Below are 15,199 nucleotides of genomic sequence, written 5' to 3' on the forward strand. Positions count from 1 at the left end.
TATGTATAAGTGTACAACTAATGAACTAATACAAGTATGAGGTAGTTGGGTCCGTGTGATACCCTATGACGTAAAATGTTAAATTAACCTGATACAAAGTATTTTGTATATGTATAATTATTTTATAATATAATACGAGTAATAATAATAAAAATAATATTAAGTGTGATTAATTAATATTAGATGTTTTTGTATGCGGTCTAAGATTAAAGAGAAATAAATACAAATATCAATTACTCGTACTTCGTATATCATACGTAATATGTTTAAATACTTTATATCATATTTGGTATAGATTCTCATGACCTAGATATGAGGCATGTTTAGATAATATTTGGTCACTGGCTAGTTTAGTTCGCTTTTATTGAACTTGGGTGACTAATTTTGCTTTGGATATTAACCAATCGAAATACCTTTATAGGAAATCTAGTTGGGTTAGTGAAAATTAGTGCATGAAAATTTTGGAATATTAATTCACTCCACGATAAATCATTACTTACTTACATATCATGATTTATAATGGTAAATAGCATGCCAATATGATCTAAAAGTAAGCTACGATAGTTAAATCGAAGACTTCAATTTTAGACTTAAGGCTTTTGAGCTAATTAGTCTTGGGTTATATATTTAAGTGTTATACAAAGTTTTTACAAACAACACCACTCATATAAATTTTTAATATCATGTGTATTTTGTAATTAAATAAGATTTTGAGGTTAATTTTAATATCGACTATCTTTTTTTTTTTTTTTGGAAACACATTAATATCGACTACTTACTTGCATTCAACGTTTATTTTTACGAGAGTGAGGGATAGCTCAAGTGGTTAGAGCTTCTCTTCCGGTTCCAGGAGATCTTGGGATCGATTGTCACCCCCGCCCTGTGTGGCTCTGGATTGACTATAAGTTGAGACTGATAAAGTTTAACATAATACGGAGTATGTAAAAGATACTAGCATTGCACAAGTGAAAAAACGAAAACAAACAAGCCCTAATGAAGAAAATAAAAGGAGGTTTGTAACTTTGTACAATCCAAGTCCAATTAAGAAAAAGGCCATTAAGAGAATAATAGAGGCGGTTTATGCATCATAATCTATTATAAATACCTTGATATTTAGAAAACTTATATAAAATCCCCAATCTTTCAAATTTATTTGACCCTTCTTTTTCCTCTTTTTTCCTTTTCTCTCTCCTCTTCTTCTCTTTCACCGGCGATTTCCAGATCTGCTAACTTCACCTGCAATTCACGATCAGATCACCGTTTTAGCGTCAGTGAGCTTTCTTTAATACCCATTTTCTCAATTTCCGTTATCCTTTTTTTTTTTTTTTTTTTTCCTGAAATTGCAATTAATACTAGATTTAACGATCTTAATTTCACAAATTAGCCAACAATTTTCATCAATTTTTAGTATAGTCGGATTTTACTTAAACCCTAATTATATGTAGGTAAAAGAAGAATTTCTTGAAAAACCCTCTTGTTTATTTCACAATTTTCGTTGATTCAAGCATGATGATGAATTGGGTATTTCTTTTTTTTGTCATTTTTTTTCTCAACAGAAATTAAAAGCGAATGGAATTAAAATAGAACGTTAAAAAAGAGAATCTTAGTAGTTAGGAAATTGGGGTTTAATTTTGATTTAGTGGTGAATTAGTTGATAATTTCCCCTAATTTGATTTTGAACAGAAGGAAAGAAAGAGGAATTGACATGGAAGAACAGGGCTTGGAAGGTGGTCAACCTGTAGATCAGTCGAGACATCCATCTGGGATCATCCCTACTCTCCAGTATGTTCGATTGAATTTGGGTTTTTGAACCTTGATGTTGGTAGTTAGGGTTTATTTTGAGTGGAATCATCAATAATATGCTTCAAATTATACTGTACTTAATTTTTTTAGAAATTGGTAGATTATATTGTATTAGTAGTGCAAAACGACCTATGTAATCATGCATTGATATTACAAAGTGATACTTCAATGTTGCATCTGGATTGTAGAATGAAATATGAGTCAAACCAGCAATAATTGGTTTAATTGCCTTACGAAATTGAAGGATTTTTGTCGTTTCCCGCAAAGATTACCCTATTCATCGAAGATTTATAATTGAATTTTCTTCACACCCTCTTTTAATGGTCTCTAAGAGTAATCTTGTTATTTCTATTTTGTTTGCCTCACAAATATAGTTTAAACAAAACCTAGAATAATTTTACATAATAATGTAAACCCGAGTTATTCGCTGCTTCTTGTATTATACTCCCTTCGTCCCATAATACATGATACGTTGGACTTTTTTTCACTATTCATGCATTAGGTTTGACCATAATTTTTTACTAACATAATAAAAATATATTTTATCAATAAATATGATGTTAGATAGGTTTTGATATAAAATTTCCTAATATAATTTTAAAAATAATTTTCATTAATATTTAATTATATAAAAATGGAGTCAAACTAAGCATTGGCATGTGTGCAACGTTTGATTGTGTCATGTATTATGGGACAAAGGGATAAGTACAGTGTTATATCACTTATATGAAGTATATTGTTTGAAGTCAAAGTGAAGAAAATTCAGGTAGGGAGGGACTGTATCTGATTATTGTTTCTGAGTGGTAGATGTAGTTAGGGTGTGATAGTGCTATGGTAGTTATTTGATGAGGGATATTTTTTCTTTGATTTTAGTATTTATGCATGAGTTGATGCATATGATGTAATGTTCTGGGTTAAATTTTATGTTTCCTTGTATGTGTTTGTTTCTGATTTGGTCTTCCTGCCTCATTATTGGCGGGATACAAAGCTTTGACGTCAACATGCAGACTGTTTCTAAATCTGAACGTTGTTATCATGTTGACGTGTTTATTTTGTAGGAACATTGTATCAACTGTCAACTTGGACTGCAAGTTGGAATTGAAATCTATTGCACTGCAAGCTCGTAATGCAGAGTATAATCCAAAGGTAGATTCTTAGGGTTTGTGATGTGCAGTGTGACGTGTCTGACATTCAATGAATTGTATAATTTTTTTTATAATTACCTAAAATACTTTTTTGTTTCCTACTCTGCTGTTCTGTAGCGTTTTGCGGCTGTCATTATGAGGATAAGGGAGCCAAAGACAACAGCCCTAGTATTTGCTTCTGGAAAGATGGTGAGCTTGTATCTTAGCTCTTTCTATATGGGGAAGGATATTTATATATATGCATTATTAAAAAAGAATGAATTTCTCATTATGTTCATCAGACTACCGTGTTGATTGTTTCGTGTTCACTTATAGCGCTTGAATATGAGTTGTCATGCATGTTAAACCATAGCTTCACTTATGATTCCATTTTATATTGGTTTTCTTCCTTGTTCTTATTAGTTAAGTTAAGAAATTTTCATTAAAAATGTCTTTGAGTGGGTTTTTATTCTATGTGTGTTCATTCACTGATGATTATCTGGATATCTAGGTTTGCACTGGAGCTAAGAGTGAGGCAGACTCAAAACTAGCTGCTCGTAAGGTAAGTCAATTTGCATTATTATGTTGCTGCAGATTTGTGTACTTGACTATTTTGTTTCTTGATGTATGGTTATTATATCTCATGTTATTTTCTTTTTCAGTATGCTCGAATTATTCAGAAGCTGGGATTCCCTGCCACATTCAAGGTTTCCCTTATTTGCTTTGTTTGTGCATCCTTTTTCCTTAAATCTTGCCTTCTAATTTGCAGGGTTATTTTTGTAGGCAAGTAAATCTCACGCTTTAGTTGCCTTTTGCAGAATTTCAGAATCCAGAACATAGTGGCATCGTGTGATGTAAAATTTCCTATCAGACTGGAGGGGCTTGCATACTCTCATGGTGCCTTTTCTAGTGTGAGTAATATCATCTCTGTTTGAGCCTGGCATTGTCTCTTTTCTGATTGGAAGTATCAGGTCTTTGATGTTAATATATGTCATGTTCCTCCGTAAAATGGCCAACAAAGTGTTAGTAATAACAAAGTCAGAGATTTCAATGGAATGTTGTATTAACAATGTCAGGAATTCCATGAAATGTTTTTGGTTTACAGTATGAACCAGAACTATTTCCTGGCTTGATCTATCGAATGAAACAACCAAAGATTGTGCTGCTTATATTCGTCTCAGGAAAGATAGTTCTGACAGGAGCTAAGGTGAATTTATCTTGTGTTTTGTGAATTTTGTGTCAAATTCTGACCCAGGGTTTCTACCACGGATTAATTTTAACTTTGGATATCATGCAGGTGAGAGAAGAGACTTACACTGCCTTTGAGAACATATATCCAGTGCTTACTGAGTTTAAGAAAAACCAGCAGTGGTACTGAATTTCTTATCTTTCGTTTATACTTCGTATTATTTTAATTTATTGTCCATTGAAATTTTACTGAATGTTGTTGCTACTAGTCACATACTAAGTCTTAATTATTCTGATAAGTTGCTGAGAATATGATTGGGGTAGGGAGGATAAGTACTTAAATTTTACCTTTAGTTCCACCCGCTCCTGTAACGAGTGGATATATAACTATTTTGATTGTTTGTTTTTCTTATCAGTGTCCTTTCTTTTATGAGCAGTGTTATGGACTTATTTAACTGAAATTGCTCTTCCGTTATGGCAGATAAGTTACAGAAGTTGCTGAGCATGCCATGCAAATTTCTGGCAAACTGTATATAGATGAAAGGGGATGCGGCATGCAGTACTGTTTTCTGTAGAAGATAAACGCTGTGGGTTTATTAGAGTTATCTCTCCACCCCTGGATAAGCTGCGCGTTAGTAAATGCTGTCTAGAATTAGAACTTCTAAACTTTGACTTGAAGGTTGTCTAGAATTACAAGTAGAATTTAAACTTTGATTTGAAGGTTGTCTAGATTTAGAACTTCTGAGCTTGGTATTGAAGTTTCTTTTACTGTTAATAATGAAACTGTCTGGATTAGTGCTCATCATAATCAATCCCGGTAATACTACTTTCTTTGGATGCTTTTTTACATCTTTTGATTTGTTATTGTCTTCCATTTTTTTTTAATCTTTTTGTAGATTATGTTATGTTACTCAGGCCTTCCTAGTTCTTTCTTGAGGCTGTTGAGACTATATAATGTGTTAATGTGTAAGTGTGTAACCTAATTATATGTATGTCTAATATGTGCACTATTAATTGTCAAAATAAAAGAATTTTTCAGTAAAAGCATATAGGTTTAGCTTTAAAATCCGATATGATCGAAGTAGCTAGGAGATAGAGGCCCTGAGCCTCTGGGATACATTTCTATCGCTTTGTTATATACTACGCAGTTGTGAGTTTTGTGACCTTGTATTGATTGTAAAACCCTACCTTGTTATCCATTTAATCTTTCAACAGGTCCATAAGTTCTGTTGCGTGATTTGTAGTACCATCAAGATATGATGGGTGTTTCTTAGATTGAAATATTTTAAGCAAAAATAAATGAGAACTTGGGTAGTCGCAAATCGCAAATGGGGGGCTCAAATCCCTTGTGCAAGAGCACATTTGAAACCATAAACTAATATGGTAATACCGGATGGATTTGGCATGAAACGAGATTAAACTACTACGGAGTATATGCCAAACTGATAGAGAAGTATAATCGCCAAACTATTATAGATAAATAACGGCCAAAATTGATTGAGTTTAAACACAAATCAAATAGAAAACGTGTGACGCGAATACATAATTTTTTAGTCTTAATAAGAGCGCAGAAAAGTAATGACGTAGAATTAATTCAATTTAGTTTTTCTTAAAAACACCAATAATGTAAAGAATCAACTTTATTATTGGAAAAATAAACCCGATACGAGCGATCTACATGTATAGTGGAGTTTTTAATGCCAACACGGGCAACACAACGCTTCATCCACCATCATTCTTGCAAAAACTAGTCATTCAATGCAAAAACAAACCCAAAATATAAAAACCCAAAATCTCAACATCATCTATCAATCTATCATTCTACCAGTCTCAGTCAAAATCAACTAAAACCCAAAACCTCAGTCAGAATTTAACCAAAGATGAAGAGCATTCCTTTGATATTGATGGGTTGTGGAGGTGTTGGGCGTCAGCTTCTCCAACACATTGTTTCTTGCAGAGACATTCATGCCCTAAATTATGTGAGACCCCCTAAAATTTATTTTTCCATGAATTTATTCTCAGAATTGAATATATTCTCTTTGAATTTTTCTGGGTTTCATTTTGATTGTTTGATTTTTACAGGGAGTAAGATTAAGAGTGGTGGGAGTTGCAGATAGCAAGTCTTTGCTTTCTGTGCCGGATATCTTCACCACTATGCTTGATGATCATTCTGTTGATGAAATTTGTCGCCTCAAATCCAATGGTTCTTCTCTTTCTTCTCTCACATCTTATGGTGAGTATTTGGAGTCACGGATAATGATGTAGACATGATTTGATCTCGGGTATTGGGGTGTACCGGTGTAGTAGCACCTACCCCATAATTTATTTATCTTTGTTTATTGATAGTTGTGATTTTTGAGAAATGAATATGAAACTTTGTGGTTTGTTTTTTGATGGGTTTGGTTAAATGTAGGTGATTACCAAGTATTCTCCAATTCTGAGACAATCACTAATATTACTGAGATTGCTAGTCATTTGGTTCGATCCACAGGTTTGTTCCTAGTCCTTTATTGAAATGTAAACCTAGGGATTTGATAGTAATGCAATGGCATTTTAGTGTAATCACTAATAAGTAATACGGTGTTTGTAATTTTAGTTGACAAGTAATATTGCATTGACATTCTACTACTTCTAGTATTACCACTAAAGGAAGATACAAGAAGTTAAATGTAAACATTTTATGACGGCTAACGAAACTTGGTATAGTAATAATGATTGAATTGACATTAGTATAATTAGTAGTGGTTTACCTATTCTTGTAAATTTGGGAAGAAAGTTACTTTCCTTTATTAAATGAGCTTTGAGGTAAAGAAATGACTTCGACAAAGTGACATTTATCTACCCTCTTGAGTAACAGCCACTTGTGTAGGATGTTGGAGGGAGGTGTAGGAAACTAGGAATTGATCTCTGTTGGATATTTTCTGCTTACTGAATTCAATCTATTCCTGTTTCCCTGAAACTTGTAGTTCAGATGCTTACTAGGCACTTCCTAAAACAAGGCTGGTTTACGAACTTTGATTTTGCATCACTTAATTGCATTGCTTCCCTATTCTCACTCGTCTCTACCCTGCAATAAGATGAAAAGAAGAATAGTAATATACCCTCTAATCCATGATAGGAGGTCTACCCATCATGCTATTATGTATGAATCATGATAAGTTGTGATGTAGTAACTTACACTCCTAACTGTTAAGCCAAACAAATTTATTTTTATAATTTCATTTTGTGATAAAACCTTGCTTAAAGCTTGGAACCCATTTTGCGTCCGTAGTTAACACTAAGCTTTGTGGCATTTGAAACTTGGCTTGACAGGGTTGGCTGTTGTAGACTGCTCTGCTAGTTCAGACACTATAGGGATATTGCAGAAGGTAGCTGAAATGAATGGCTGCATTGTACTTGCAAATAAGAAGCCCCTAACATCCTCAATGGTAATGATTTGTTTTCATTTTTTGTGTGCGCCTTCTCTAATTTTGGGGTTTAAGAATATTGAAGAAGTGGTTCCTCTAGGTTCTCCCGTTCTTCTTTTATCCCTTAGCATCTTAAATTTACGGATTTACCTATACATTAGAAGACTGATGGATCTATTAATTGTTGTCTGATATATACATTTCATCTCTCCTCCTTGGATGTATGAACTTTTCAGACTATTTCTTCAACTAGACAGAATGAAGTTAAGCCTTTATTATTTTTATTTTTTCCCCTATGCACCTGTATTATTTGCAGTTTGGTCCTCCATTGATATCTTCTTCTTCACGATATAGCAGTGCCATGTCCTGAAAATTCTGCCACTAGTCCAGCTTTTCTTTTGTTTTGTGGTATCATCTGTAATTTTGCATATTAAGCACCATGATATTCTAGTGCAAAGTAGAATTTTTCCTTTTGGTGTATTGTTCATACGTTAGCATGCTGATCAAGTCCAATCTAAACAGATGCTCTTTTGGATTGCAGGAAGATTATGATAAGTTGGTATTGCACCCACGTCGCCTTCGACATGAATCAACTGTAAGTTTTATTCCTTTTACCAGTGACCTTAAGTATGGTGAATGGAATGTGTTGAATGAATTTGGCTATCCTATCCCCTCCATTTTGATTTTTCTAGCCTACACTTTTACCCCTCTCCCCTAAAAATAAAATAAAAAATGGCCATCTTTCCTTTTGGGAGGTAATGTCCACTTACTAAAACTAGTGTTAGTCTGAAAGTTACTATCTCAATCAATATTCCATAATACTTTTACTTATTTCTCAAAGTGTGAGTGATACAACACTTGATTCAATTACAAGTCACAACCACATAATTCATGTTTCAAACTATACACTTCTGGCAAATACATAAAAAATGACAAGTAAAAATAACAAATTTTTAGATGTGAAAAGTTAAAGCTGACAGTTTTACTGGGATGGATTTAGTAATACTTATTCCATGCTTTCTCTTCCCCATTTCTTGAAAAAAATCTCTCATCCGAAGTACGAAATTTTGTAAATGCATCATAATTACATTTACACTATTTAACCCTCAAATCCATCACTAGCAGGCTGTAGACATCAGGTCTATACCTCTTATCCACTATCTTGCATGCTATTTGTATTGCTACACATCTTTTTTCTGTTGCCTTGTCTTTTTGGCTGCTTTGCATTATTTATATAGAAAGTCCCATTCCATGAATTAATTCATCATGATATTTTATTACACAACATATGCTGTATGAATCAACCTTGATCTTCTAAGATTCATGTAGTAATGCTTTGTGTGTTTTAAACTTTTTAATTGTGCTCCAGCCCTTTCAATTTATATTAAATGCAATTGTGTCATTTTTTTAATGGGGGTCTTGTATTTTTGGTAGGTTGGTGCTGGTCTTCCAGTAATAATGTCCATTAATCGCTTGCTTTCATCTGGGGACACTATCCATCGTATTGTTGGCAGCTTGAGTGGTATTACTACTTTGTTGTGTTGCTGCTGACCCTGCACTTTCCTCTCATCTTAATTAAATTTGTTGTAGCCTGTAAGCCATAATTAGTGCATGAAGTATTTAAGTGTATCATTTCTCTTTCTGATAGGTACATTGGGGTATGTCATGAGTGAAGTAGAAGATGGGAAGCCTCTCAGTCAAGTTGTAAAAACTGCTAAAGCTCTTGGTTACACAGAACCAGGTGTGTAGTTATTTTCTTTCTATCGAAAAAATCATGTATTCATGGCTTTTGCATGTGGTATACTAAATTTGGGAAAATATGATGCAACTTGTTGCTGTTGTGCATTTTATTAGCATTGGAGAGCTATCTATTATTGGTCAGATGATCATTTACTGTGTGACCTGTGGTTTATTTATAAATGTAATTTGTCTCTTTCTGCTTAAGGTGAGAAAAATACACAATGAGATATAATTAGGTATGTCACTTCTCTGTTTTATGAATGATTTGACCATGTGCTTCTCATAACAGGTAAGATAGTACATATAGAAGTGATAGAACTACAAAATGTGAAACATTTGGTCTAATATCTGTTTCCGGTGCATTACTGTACATTATTTGGACATATAGTAACTAAAGCCAATGCTTATTGTAAGATTATAATGCTTGCCATTTTATGACCTATGGCCATTTCCACACTCTATAACCTCTGTTCTTCTTCCATCCCCAACGTTATGGGGTATGGAAGAGTAAATGAGTAATGATGAAAGGGATCTCTTTTTTAGATCTGGGCATCTGGCATTAATTGTTATAATAGGTTGAACTAAAGTTGAACATGATTTACTTATGTTTTTGCTGCGATCTTAAGGTACCGAGTGTATTTTTTAATACATATTGAACAGTCAATAGATACGACATATATGATTGTTTGTCTCATCATAGAATTGACCGGAGTTGAATATTTCACTTTTCAGAATTGAGACACAATGTCTCAAAAGTGCCTTTTAATTGTGATTGATTGATTCAATTCTTGTGACAACAGATCCTCGAGATGACTTGGGTGGTATGGATGTTGCAAGAAAGGTTTGTGCTAGAACCAAGCATGATTAGCTTCGGAGTATTATTAATTTGTTACTATGTCTTGTATCGTTGTTTGGTCATTCAGTTATCATGATAATAATATGAACTTTTATTGCTAACAATGCCCAAGAATTCACTAAGCAATCCTTTACTGCTATTTGTTGCATACTGAGCATTTGTTATCTGGAAAGTACTTTCATAGACCAGTGGCCCCATCAGTCTTCGATCAATTCACTAGCTTGAAAATTCATTATATGCTTAAAATATTATTTAGAACTCACTAGCAATTGTTTCAGCCAGGAAGCTAGTTTGTAACTACTAGTATGCGTTGACTCAATGTTATTTTAATCATTCTGTGATGCTAAATTGGCTGCTGTTTTTTGTACTATTAATCAGCTGTTGACGCTTATAACTACAGGCCTTGTGGTGTCTGTATTCTGAAATTATTTTGGTGGGTTTGAAATAGGCTTTGATTGTTGCTCGTCTTCTTGGACAACGACTTGAGTTGGACAGCATTAAGGTTTGCATTTATGTGTTTTGAACCTTTTATGCCTAAGGCAAAGCATGAATGAGCTCCTAATTTTTGTATGATATATAGGTGGAAAGTTTATATCCTGCTGAAATGGGACCTAATGCAATGAGCGTGGAAGATTTTCTTGCTAATGGTGTTTCACAACTTGATAACAGTCTTGCAGATAGAGTTGAAAAAGCAGCTTCCAATGGAAATGTGCTACGCTATGTTTGTGTCATTGAGGGTTCTAGGTATTTATTATCTTTCTTTCTTTTTGTCCTGATTATGCATTTAATACTTGTAAAAAGAAAAGAATGTTCTAGCCAAAGCAGGTACCAATTTTAGACGACAGATACTAAATTAGATTTACACCCTCCATCCTTAAATAATAGGCCCTGTTATTTGAAGTCATTATAAGAAATTTGACTAAAACACCATTACTATCCTATATAATTTAGGAGACTTTGGTACTGAACAAGTGTTATTGCTATTTTAGCCAGGGGATTAATCTTGTGTAGTTCTGAAAGATGTTCTGCTGCTGTGGCTCTCATCTTTTGTAGGTGCGAGGTTGGGATTCAGGAACTTCCCAAAAATTCTGCCTTGGGAAGACTAAGAGGAAGTGACAATGTGGTAAGTATTTGCAAATTTGGTGTGTAATGCCCAACTGTATATGACATCATCTTATGACAGCAATTCAGTATAGTGCTTGTCTGTTGGTGTGGAGCTCTTATAAATACATTGATTTTCCTGGATCTTATTCTCTTTATCTATAATTGGATATGGTATCTGTGCTATGCTACTTGAATTCAGGTACTTGTGTCAGGCATGGTCACATGGATATCTACCCAAGTGTCATACTCGCTTGTTTTCAATGAAAATTATGTATAGCTGTGTAAATTAAACCAATGATTTTTTATTTTATATAAAAAGGCCCACAGGTCGTTCCTCGTGATACTGTGTTTTGTTTCAGCCCTTCCTGGCACAGTGGGCATTTCAATGCTTTTGTTGATGCTTGAGATTGATTTGTAGAAGTTTTATAATTGTATTGAGCGTTAAGTTGGTAAGGTGCTTGTAACCTGTAATCCTGACTATTGAAGTGTGATACCTGCAGCTGGAAGTATACAGTAGGTGTTATAGCGAGCAGCCATTGATCATCCAAGGAGCTGGAGCTGGTAATGACACGACAGCAGCTGGTGTCCTTGCTGATATCCTTGATTTACAGGATCTCTTTACTTGATCAAGAAATTATTTGTATCAACTTTAATAAAAATACTGTTTAGCAAGCTTCCAAGATGCAGAAAAGGGGATATATCCAGTGTTTTCAGGATTTAGATCTAGGTAACAAATGATTTGCAGCGCTTCGCTTTTATCTTCTGACTATATCCGTGGCAAGCAAGTTATTCCTTCCATTTGGATATATTAGTCACTTGTACAATTTTTAGAACGAACTGAAAAAATAATCATATGCTAAAGTAGTTAATAATGCTTTGTGAATGATTTTACTATTCTTCACCAAGATCTAGTTATTGAGGAAGATTTTGAGAATGGTTCAATTATTAAAAAAATTGTGATTGAAATTATTTTATGCTTAATCGATGATTGATTGGGAATTGCTTGACTATATTAGTTATTACTGGAGGTAGTAGTTTTTCAAGGTATTAATTATTGCAAATTTTGTTAATTCCCTTATTATTTTATTTTTTTTTAAGTGCATCTCTTTCCATAATCACTCATTTTTCAATTGTATCACTTCGTTTTTGCTCATTTGATGGGCGCTGAAGCCGCAGATGTTTTTCCCTGGCACATCTTGGCCTACATACGTCAGAGGACCCGGCTTCTTCATCAAAATCTCTTCCAAGAATTGTCTGAGGCTCTGAGATTCTTAGAGTTCACATACTCAATGGCCAGCTTAATGATCCGGCTATGCAGGACTTCTTCAAGCCAATAATTAAAAAAAATTAAAAAAAATCCTAGGAACACAAGCTTCTCCATCAGCTTCTTACATCCATTGGTCTTGGAGGTTAGCACTAACATGAAAAAGTACCAAAAGAACATTCATGTTGCGAATTGAATGATGATACAACAGAAAAAAGATCAGTCAGATGATGAATCTGATTCTGCCTGTGCTTCTGCAATTCGCAATATGTTTGGTTCTTGGAAAATATAAGATGATTACAGATACTGCTAGGTGTTTGATCTTTATCTCTGTTGCTTTTATTTACAATATGAGTTATATGAAATGTAGATGCTGACCATTAGATTATGATACTACCATGACCTGTGGCCAGAAGTTTTGATTATTTTTATTGCAAATTTGTCTCTTGAGTAATAAATTTGAATTTTCAGAAATGAACAGATTGGATCCTAATGTTCTTTGGAATCAGACAGCCCCCAATTTGTTATTCTATCCTGCTAGATGAGATCAAAAGCTAGCTACTTTCATCTGGTTGAAGTAGCACCCTGTAGGTCCACCTTCAGGTGACAGGGCCAATCTGACTGGTGCTTTGGCTCCGTCTTCCGGACTCATAGGTCCTGTATGCCAAGCTAAATCTGTATCAACATAGCCTGGATGAACACAGTTTATGTACATTTCAGGGTATTTCCTAGCAAGAAGTCTGGTGTATGCATTAAGTGCTGTCTTGGAAATGCCATATGCTGGTAACATCAAGGGCCATCCATTCTCTATCAATGTTTCTTGCTTCACATCTTGCAAGAATTTTTGCAGTATCTCATGAATCTCGGCTTCTGTAAGGTTTTCTATATTAGTAAACTTGCTTCGAATCTGATCATTTGGAATTCTCTGCATAAGAAGAATCGATATTATGATATATGCATCATTTTTTTTTTTTATTTCTAGAGCTGATCATGGTCCAAGCTGGGATGAGCCAGATATTAGGCACTAAGCATCTCATTCGGACCTGACTCGTTCAACTTAGCTCTAGTACTTATAAACATGTGTAATATGTTTGTGACAAAATAAAGGTTGCTTAATTCACATACCCATAATTCTCCTCTAAGGGAGGAAATGTTTACAATCCTTGCACCAGTAGTCGAAAGCTTTAACACTGGAAGCAAGGTTTCGGCTACTTCTTTTGCACCGTAGTAATTAGTGTTAAAACACTCTTCTGCTTTCTCATATGTTGTTTTCATTACCCCTTGAACCAAACTAGCTGCTTTCCCAGATTTCTAAAGGGACAGGAATAAACGCCATAAGTTAGCTTGTTTACTTTTAGGACAGATGATTTGAATATTGATGTATGTATTAACCTTACCCAGGTAGCTGCATCAATATTTAAGGCTCTTAATCCTTCATCATCAACCTCCATTCCACAAGCACCAGCATTGTTCACCTGTGGGCATGCAGTATCCTACTGTCAGTCTGTCAGTGACAGCAGAGCTCACCTGCAGACCATGGGTCAGCCCGAATGGCGTTGCTCATAAGGACAGGCTCGTGTTTATGAGCCTCCTGCTTGCCTGATTGAATACACATGCTATGCCTAGCCCCTAAGGTTATATTTGGTAAGCTTCACATGAAACCCTCCTCATATGTTATGGTTGTGTTTTTGCTTATGTATTGTAACAAAATATCAACATTATGTTCTTTTTTTGCTCTTTGACCAATTTTAGTTGCCAATATTCCCAACTTATTTTTTGATTCAGTAGCAAATGTTCAATATATCTTTTCACAATGTAATACGTGTACGTGTGTAGGAGATTTAGAAATTGTTAACAGCTAAGTACACTAGCATTTGATCTACTTCATTAATTTTTTTTATTTTTTTTTTTAAATTAAGCTAGTTGACATCCAGAGATGGTTCGGCCTAAGTCAAACTTATCTTAAGTGTAATAACTAGCTTTTTAGTAATTTCCCAATACAATCGATTTGTGGGGGACTCAACCTCGGGTCTCACCCTTAGAACGACAGGTAACTACCAACTTAACTACCCTTGTTCCAGTTAATCTACTACTACGTCAATTAAAAATCTGATTGGAAGAAAACATACCAAGATATCTAGTCTCCCAAACTTAGCCGTAATGAAATGAACCAATAAGGTGATGCTATTAATATTTGTGACATCCATCTGATGGAACACCACATTTGAGAGGCCTAAGCCATGAATCTTTGAGGTGGCCTCCACCCCTCTCCTTTCATCTCTGGCCGTCAACACCACCGTCACCCCAGCCGCCGCCAACTGCCTAACGATCTCGAATCCGATGCCTTTGTTAGCCCCCGTGACCACCGCAATCCTGTCAAATATACATATACCATCGTTAAAGATGTGTCATATATACAAATCAAGGACCTTTTTTTTTTTCTAAAATATTTTTACCTTTCATATTTCTCATCATTAGTAGCCATTTCGTTTGAACTCTAGAGTCTAGGAAGGATACTTTATTTGAGTTAAAAAAAAAAACCATATATAATACTATTAGATGTACGTAAATTATTGAACTTTGTTTAGCTTTTTCTTGGACTCATTAACAATTAATTTATTAATATTACAAGATTTACAACTAATACAATTTTGTTTTTATTAAAGTAAACCATAGTGAACAACAAAACTTTAGAATTTTTTTATGAGGTAAA

At 34.4% G+C, this 15,199-nt stretch overlaps 3 protein-coding genes across 5 annotated transcripts; 2 read left to right on the forward strand and 1 right to left on the reverse strand.

The window, feature by feature from the left end:
* Positions 1-1,115: 1,115 nt before the first annotated feature.
* Positions 1,116-4,964, forward strand: LOC145620976 (TATA-box-binding protein-like). Of its 2 annotated transcripts, none has more exons than XM_081675718.1 (10): positions 1,116-1,267; positions 1,684-1,782; positions 2,862-2,949; positions 3,066-3,137; positions 3,439-3,489; positions 3,590-3,634; positions 3,746-3,838; positions 4,033-4,134; positions 4,225-4,298; positions 4,597-4,964. In XM_081675718.1, coding segments are annotated over exons 2-10 (603 nt in total). In that variant the 5' UTR covers positions 1,116-1,267; positions 1,684-1,705; the 3' UTR covers positions 4,598-4,964. The 2 variants fall into 2 exon arrangements, with proteins under 2 accessions (XP_081531844.1, XP_081531851.1); XM_081675725.1 differs by having other exon boundaries at positions 1,130-1,271.
* An 844-nt stretch (positions 4,965-5,808) lies between these two features.
* On the forward strand, positions 5,809-12,127 carry LOC145624671 (uncharacterized). 2 transcript variants are annotated; one of them, XM_081677760.1, is made up of 12 exons: positions 5,811-6,094; positions 6,198-6,348; positions 6,529-6,606; positions 7,428-7,543; positions 8,064-8,117; positions 8,957-9,044; positions 9,171-9,263; positions 10,063-10,103; positions 10,567-10,620; positions 10,699-10,862; positions 11,172-11,241; positions 11,723-12,127. In XM_081677760.1, the coding sequence occupies exons 1-12, from the start codon at positions 5,996-5,998 to the stop codon at positions 11,846-11,848; spliced, it is 1,134 nt and encodes a 377-aa protein (XP_081533886.1). In that variant the 5' UTR covers positions 5,811-5,995; the 3' UTR covers positions 11,849-12,127. The 2 variants fall into 2 exon arrangements, with proteins under 2 accessions (XP_081533887.1, XP_081533886.1); XM_081677761.1 differs by lacking the exon at positions 10,567-10,620 and having other exon boundaries at positions 5,809-6,094.
* Positions 12,128-12,663: 536 nt separating this feature from the next.
* Positions 12,664-14,904, reverse strand: LOC145624673 (short-chain dehydrogenase/reductase 1-like). Its single transcript, XM_081677763.1, has 4 exons — positions 14,616-14,904; positions 13,884-13,961; positions 13,612-13,797; positions 12,664-13,411 (listed from the first exon to the last, which is right to left on the reverse strand). Exons 1-4 carry the CDS (start codon positions 14,691-14,693, stop codon positions 13,034-13,036), a joined length of 720 nt encoding a protein of 239 aa, XP_081533889.1. The 5' UTR covers positions 14,694-14,904; the 3' UTR covers positions 12,664-13,033.
* Between the last annotated feature and the right edge of the window lie 295 nt (positions 14,905-15,199).

The sequence above is a fragment of the Chenopodium album genome, chromosome 3 (genome assembly GCF_948465745.1).
Source record: "Chenopodium album chromosome 3, dcCheAlbu1.1, whole genome shotgun sequence".
Classification (NCBI taxonomy): domain Eukaryota; kingdom Viridiplantae; phylum Streptophyta; class Magnoliopsida; order Caryophyllales; family Amaranthaceae; genus Chenopodium; species Chenopodium album.

Excerpts from the sequence above, each read along its gene's own strand:
- LOC145620976 (XM_081675718.1), top strand. The coding sequence starts at position 1,706 with ATGGAAGAACAGGGCTTGGAAGGTGGTCAACCTGTAGATCAGTCGAGA. Across the intron at positions 1,783-2,861 it reads GGGATCATCCCTACTCTCCA|GAACATTGTATCAACTGTCA; the intron begins GTATGTTCGATT and ends TTTATTTTGTAG. Across the intron at positions 3,138-3,438 it reads TATTTGCTTCTGGAAAGATG|GTTTGCACTGGAGCTAAGAG; the intron begins GTGAGCTTGTAT and ends CTGGATATCTAG.
- LOC145624671 (XM_081677760.1), top strand. The coding sequence starts at position 5,996 with ATGAAGAGCATTCCTTTGATATTGATGGGTTGTGGAGGTGTTGGGCGT. Across the intron at positions 6,607-7,427 it reads TCATTTGGTTCGATCCACAG|GGTTGGCTGTTGTAGACTGC; the intron begins GTTTGTTCCTAG and ends TTGGCTTGACAG. Across the intron at positions 10,621-10,698 it reads TTGAGTTGGACAGCATTAAG|GTGGAAAGTTTATATCCTGC; the intron begins GTTTGCATTTAT and ends TATGATATATAG.
- LOC145624673 (XM_081677763.1), bottom strand. The coding sequence starts at position 14,693 with ATGGATGTCACAAATATTAATAGCATCACCTTATTGGTTCATTTCATT. Across the intron at positions 13,962-14,615 it reads TTGGGAGACTAGATATCTTG|GTGAACAATGCTGGTGCTTG; the intron begins GTATGTTTTCTT and ends GCATGCCCACAG. Across the intron at positions 13,798-13,883 it reads ATATTGATGCAGCTACCTGG|AAATCTGGGAAAGCAGCTAG; the intron begins GTAAGGTTAATA and ends CTGTCCCTTTAG.